At 37.0% G+C, this 6,511-nt stretch overlaps 1 protein-coding gene across 1 annotated transcript; it reads left to right on the top strand.

The window, feature by feature from the left end:
- The first annotated feature begins 287 nt into the window (after nt 1-287).
- Nucleotides 288-968, top strand: LOC122195033 (secreted RxLR effector protein 161-like). Its single transcript, XM_042896497.1, has 2 exons — nt 288-490; nt 572-968. The coding sequence occupies exons 1-2, from the start codon at nt 288-290 to the stop codon at nt 966-968; spliced, it is 600 nt and encodes a 199-aa protein (XP_042752431.1).
- Nucleotides 969-6,511: the final 5,543 nt, after the last annotated feature.

Here is a 6,511-nt window from a genome sequence, read left to right as displayed (position 1 = left end):
TTGAACAGCCACCAGGATTCGAAAGTACTCAATATTCTGAACATTGTTATGTTTTAGATAAGGTTGTTTGTGGTCTTAAACAAGCACCAAGAGCATGGTATGTCACACTTACTAATTTATTAAAATCATCGAAATTTAAACAAGTATATGTTGATCCCACTCTCTTTCGAAAGAAAGTTGGGAATCATCTCATGCTTGTTCAAATTTATGTTGATGATATTATTTTTGGCTCTGTTGATCCTAATTTGTCGAATGAGTTTGAAAATATGATGAAAAGCCAATTTAAGATGAGTATGATGGGGAAGATCAACAACTTTTTGGGGTTAAACATTCGTCAAAGCACAGAAGGAATTTTTATCAATCACGAGAAGTATTCTCACAATCTGCTTGAGAATTTTGGCATGATGAATAGTTTGCAATTAAGAGTACCTATGGCTGTTGGCACACATCTTGGTCCTTCGTTTGACAAGCCAGTTGTCGATGTCACACAGTACATAAGCATGATTGGTTCATTACTTTACTTAACTGCAAGTAGACCTGATATTATGTTTGTTGTGTGCAATTGTGCTAGGTATCAGTCGAACCCTAGAGAACCTCATCTTACTGCTATCAATAATATCTTTCGCTATCTAAAAGGCACAGTTTCGTTGGGATTAAGATATCCTTTGAAAACAGGGTTTTTCATACAAGTATTTTCTGATGTGGATCTTGGAGGTTGTCAACTAGATCGAAAAAGCATGAATGGTGGATGTCAACTTTTGGATGGGAAGCTTTTTAGCTGGCAATCAAATAAACAAATGTGTGTTTCGATTTCCACAGCAGAAGCAGAATATGCTGCTACTACAACTTGCACTTCTCAAATCATTTGGATTCAAAGTCGATCGTGTGATTACGCAATCAAGATGAAGAAAAATTTTTTGTATTGTGATTCACAAAGTGCTATTTGCATCTGCCATAATCCTATGTAACATTCGAAAACCAAACACATCGCACTTCGCTATCACTTTATCAAAAATCATGTTGAGGATGGCAACATTGAAGTTCATTTTGTAAAGACAATAGATCAACTTGCAGATATCTTTACTAAACCTTTAGATGAAAAGACTTTTCTAAGGATTTTGTCATGCTTAGGCATGATTGATGTTAATGCAGTTCCAAATGGGACTTCGTTATAAAATGCACTGTATCGACATATCGTTGAATGGCCCAGATGTTACAGTTTACAGTTCATCGTTCGACACGCTTCGCTTTCGATTTTCCTCTGAATGATTCCGACATTTCTTCGTTACTCAAAGCCTCAACTCCATATGTCGGTACTTTTCATTTCGCTTGTCTGATACCTTGATTCCTGTTTTCCTTATTTTTTATTTTTGTTATTTAAAAAAAAAGATTTTTTTTCTTTTCTTTTTCAAAAACAAAAATAACAAAAAGATTTTTTTATTTTGTTATTTTTCTTTCAAAAACAAAAATACCAAAAAGATTTTCTTATTTTTTGTTATTTTCAATTCAAAAACAAAAATCTCACATCGCATCCAAATCCCTTATCAGCTCAAGTGTACCTCCACCTGAAAAATCAAACAATACATTCACAACAAAGTTCATGACTCAAGATTCCATAACCAATGCGCAACATTGGTAACCAAACTCCTAATAAACAACCCACAAGCAAACGGGGTTCATAATGCAAACACTCCTCAAAAGACTTCTGACGCACAACTATTACTCCCAACAACATGATCCAAACCAATTGTTCATTGAGTCTCTCGACACCCACAATGAACTAACACCCAATATGCCAAGAAAACTAACGATCCGATACCTAAGTGTCTCAAACAAGTGGCTACCGGGTGTCACCCATATGAATAATACAACCACTTGTTCATGATACATCATGACACCTTTTAACCACTAAACGATAAGCTCATGGTACTATGTCACTCTTGCCTTCATCCCATCCCTAGCCTGAAGACTCACGACCAGCACCACATGGTCCTAAAGATACCCAACCATCAATCCACTGAATTACAGGGACCCAATCAATATCCCTCTCAACGCTAACCAAACACAATACAGGTCATACCTTTCTATCACACACAATTCCTTTCACAGTATAGGCTGCTACCAATGAAAAATCAAGCAAAAATATGGTCGCACACAAAAAAAGACTAGGATATTGAGTAGAACTCTCGTTCCAATTTAAGGCTACAAACCAAATAAGAACCATGCCAATAACTCGAGCCAAGTGTTCTCATGCTGTCTTACTCAGCATACATATATCCCTGAGGGAAAACGGATAACCAACCCCATATTTACTTGGTGGTTGTCGAGGCCGGAAAAATAAATAACCCTAAATCTTGTACACTAAAATAGTGTATATGGTAAAGGGATCGTATCCATAGAGATTGACTCAATTTGTTACTTCTATAAAAAAATATTTTTATACAAACACTTTTAAACTAAAATAAAATAAGAATGGGGAATTTTTTTATCTTTTGAACTATTTAAAAGAAAACTAGAATTAAACTAAGATTTAAAGAGACAACTTAACAAAAGTAAGATTTTGACGTAAAATCAATGAGAGAATGATGGTTGACTTAAGGTTTCCTCACTTGAACATTTGACGAACATATCATTTGAATCCAAGGTGCAATACTTGTTTTAAATCTCTAATTAGGTTATAGTAATCCAAGAAGTTTGAGATTACCTAGACTTTCCTTAGTTATTCAAATGGTTAGAGAAGCTCATAACATATTTCCTTAGTTAAAGTCGCAATTTCCATTAAGCATGTAATTAGTGAAAATTAACTAGCACTAAAAACCAAAAGGTCACCAAATCCAAGAGGATTCAAGTGCCTTCACTTCCATGTTGTAGAAAAAGCTTTTGTGATTGTGTGAAGTGAAAACTAACATAAGAACCACTTGTTGCTTGCTAATTTGAGGATCCATTACTTAATCAAGAAATTAGCCAACTAATCACTACAAATACATTTAAAATCATAAATAAAAACATAAAAGTAGCAAGAAGATGTTAAAACATAAAATATTCTCATAAAGATTCAAGACCAAGTTCATGGAGTTCTTCAACATTCAACCAAATATTCAAATGATTTCACCTAAGTCAACCGATATTAGTTTAGCCTAACATGGCTAAACTCAAGAAAAAAAAAAGTAAAGATAGATTGTACCTAACATTCCAAGAATCAAGAGCAAAATATGATGTTTTTGATGTTCTTCAAGTGCTCCAAAAGCTCCCAAAACTCCAGAGAATTGACCAAATTTTGGATGTGAATAAGTGTACAAAAGATGCATACCAACCTTCTTCAAATAGCACTCAAGATAAAATCCCGAAATTGCCTCTGCAGGAAGTCACGCGGGTCGAATGACTTTTAGCTTGAATCTTGTGCGGGTCGCTTGAACTGATTGAGAATGGGCCACTTTCATTTATTGGGTATGCATTGCTTGATCCCACTCGTCAACACTGTAGCCCAAAAATCTTCAAGTTTTTCTTCAATTTAATCCCAATTTTTCTTCTCCAAATCCTCCAAAGCTCGAATAGTCGATCGATCAATCAATTCTGCGAATTTAAATATTTCTTCCATCTCCTTTTAAACTCAAGCCCAAATTTCTTCAATTCCTCATTTCACCAACAAGCCCAAGGGTTGTATCATCTCCATAAGTCTTAAGCCCATGATTCTTCATTGTCCTCCAAGTCCATTTGAATCTCGCAATCCCAAACATCTCCACTCCATATTAGTCTTCTAAAAATCTGCAATCATACTCAAAGACTATAAATTACCCGGTTATAGATAAAAATTAATAATAAGAGGACATATGCATAAAGAGTAACTAAAATGAGATGATTGATGCTAAAATAAACATTGAAAAGAAGTAAATAAAATGAAACTATCAAATCGCCCCAAGCTTAAACCTTACTTGCCCTCCAGTAAGACAAGACTAAAATAAGCTCAGGATGAACTAACCTAAAAAGGAAAAAGAATGAACATCTTAGGTACAAATTCATGACAACATCCATAAAATAAAAACATATAATCCAATTTTTAGAGATAAGAATCGCTTTAAGAGACGAGCCTTTGTTACACTTCTATCAAGGGATACATGTTGATCGAGATACAAAATGAGCATGCATAATTCACTAATATGGGTTATGTGACAATGTTCTGCGGTCCCATCTAGCCCATAAGCCATAAGAAAGCAACTCTCGGTTAGAATGTTCCTTACTCCCCACAACTTCCGCCCCACACCAAGGAATTCAACCAAGAAAAAGATAACTTGGGCCGAAAATGTCTAGGATATGATCGAGCTATATACAAAGGTTGGCAACACTACAATCATCTAGAAGTATAAGTGCTCCTACCAAAATGAGCTCCATGTAGAGTGAATAATCGAGCACGTGATTAGTAATGGACGCCATTTTAGTTTCCAACAAAAGATGAAATCTAAACTAGAAATACATCAAAATAGAAACGAGTTACATAAAATAAAATCCAAAATAATCTAAACATCTAACGAATGAAGGATCGATGAAACTCCTTGGTCCAACCGGTTTAACTTCTTATTTGGGTTGGATGTAGATGTCGCTTATAGTTTGTGTATAGTTGTGCTTTGTATTTTTCTTCATGTGATGCAACCTATGTAAAACTCCTATGGTAAACCAAAAAAGTGAGTTTCAACCAAACCGGACTGAAGGATCCAAAGAGCCATTGGACTGGAGGGTCCCACTAAGATACATGCACCGGAGGGTCTTACATTGTTATAGCCTCAAGTGGCTAATGTGATATATGTGGTATTTTGGGGGACTCACTAAGCTTCGTGCTTACCGTGTTATGTGTTATGTGTTTCAGGTTTTCTCAGCATCGCGGGAAGGCACTAGCTTGATTGTTAACACACCAGTGAAAGAGTGATGTTTTGAAGATTGTGGATTTTAATCAAACAATTATGGAGTTGTGATTTGTAAAATAAATAAATGAGATTTATGTGAAATATGTTATGAGAAACATGCGAATTTAAATGAAAATTTTATTTGAAAATTTATGGTGTTACAAGTTGGTATTAGAGCGTTGGTTTGAGGGATTCGGATGCACCTTCGGGTATACCTAGACTCAATTTGAGGATTTGAGAAAAAAATTTCAAAAGAAACGATTTTTCTGAAACAAGAAAGAGTTCTAAGAGAAAACGAGAAGGAGCAGTGTGTACAATCAGCAAGAGCCCGAACGGTGATTTCCCAAAATACCCTTATTTTGTGTTACGAGATACCTATGAGATACTATTTATGCATGCTAGAGGATAGGCTAGGTATTTCATATTTTAGGGCTAGAGTTGCCTGATTGGTGATGCCTTAGCCTAGGAGTTGTTGATATTTGTTATGTGCCTTGAGTATGTGCTGGGTAAGATTATCTAGCAGGAATATTTTAGAGGTAGAGTTTTGAGTAGAGGAGTACTCTAGGGGAGATACTTAGATGAGCATCGAAGGTGCCTACTAAGAGAGTAGTTAGATACCTGCATGGGGTAGAGTTGCTTGAGTTCAGTGACACCTTCTAGGTGTGAGCAGAGCAAATAAAGTTGTAACCTAGAGAGGTTTTAGATGTTGGTGGAGATTATTCGATGCCCGAATGTTGCTTGCTTCGTGCTTTGTGGAACTCTCAGCGATGGGAGTCAACTACTAAGTGAATATGACGATATTCAGGAGGTAGATGGTTGGCATCATGAGGAATTCTTCAGTAGATGATGGCAGAGAAGTGTGAGAACCTGAGGAAGAGCCTAGGGAGTGAGCTTAGTCAGTTGAGTACGTTAATAGAGGAGAGTGTTTCGCTGGAGAGCGAACATGCGTGACAGGATTGGTGATTGACGAGGTGGAGCAACTACTTATAAAAGCTGGAACGATCCGTGTGGAAAGTATGCGTAGATGTGGCAGGTAGTATGGGCCTATACTACTGAAAGCAGAGGACCCATACTCGAAACAGTGAGAATTCCATAGGTTCTAAGTAGTAGATCAAGAGGAGATAGCATGGTTGAGTACCATGACTCGTGGTGATTAGTGCTTCTGGTTTTACCAGTTATCTCGTTGTGATTGATTAGGCTAAGATCAGATATGATAGAGTGTGGGGCCAGAGGGCCATGTTGAATGAGTTTCTATGGAGCATACCTTGAGAGGGAAATCGAGTTAGCTTCCGGAAAATTTTGGTGAGATGCGAGTTGTAGTCGCAAGACTCAGGAATGAGTAGAGATGGTGCTTTGTGAGGGATTCCGGTCTGAGTTGAGCAATCGACTGGTAGTGGAGTTGTCCTTTTCTATGACCAAGAGTTGTGTTATTTCCATTTCCTATAAGGAGCAGAAGAGGTACCAGTTTCTGAGCTTGGAGGTAAACCCTGTGGGGTAGCATGGGTTGCGATATTTCACCCGAGTATCTGGGCAGTATGTCTGCCGCAAGGTGATATTATAGTATGAGAGGGTCATCAGTGATGAATGAGATAGTCAAGGATAAGGACATACCC

The sequence above is a fragment of the Lactuca sativa genome, chromosome 1, assembly GCF_002870075.4.
Source record: "Lactuca sativa cultivar Salinas chromosome 1, Lsat_Salinas_v11, whole genome shotgun sequence".
NCBI lineage: Eukaryota > Viridiplantae > Streptophyta > Magnoliopsida > Asterales > Asteraceae > Lactuca > Lactuca sativa.
Note: the sequence above shows the minus strand (reverse complement) of the source record. Positions and strands in the feature narration are given on the sequence as shown.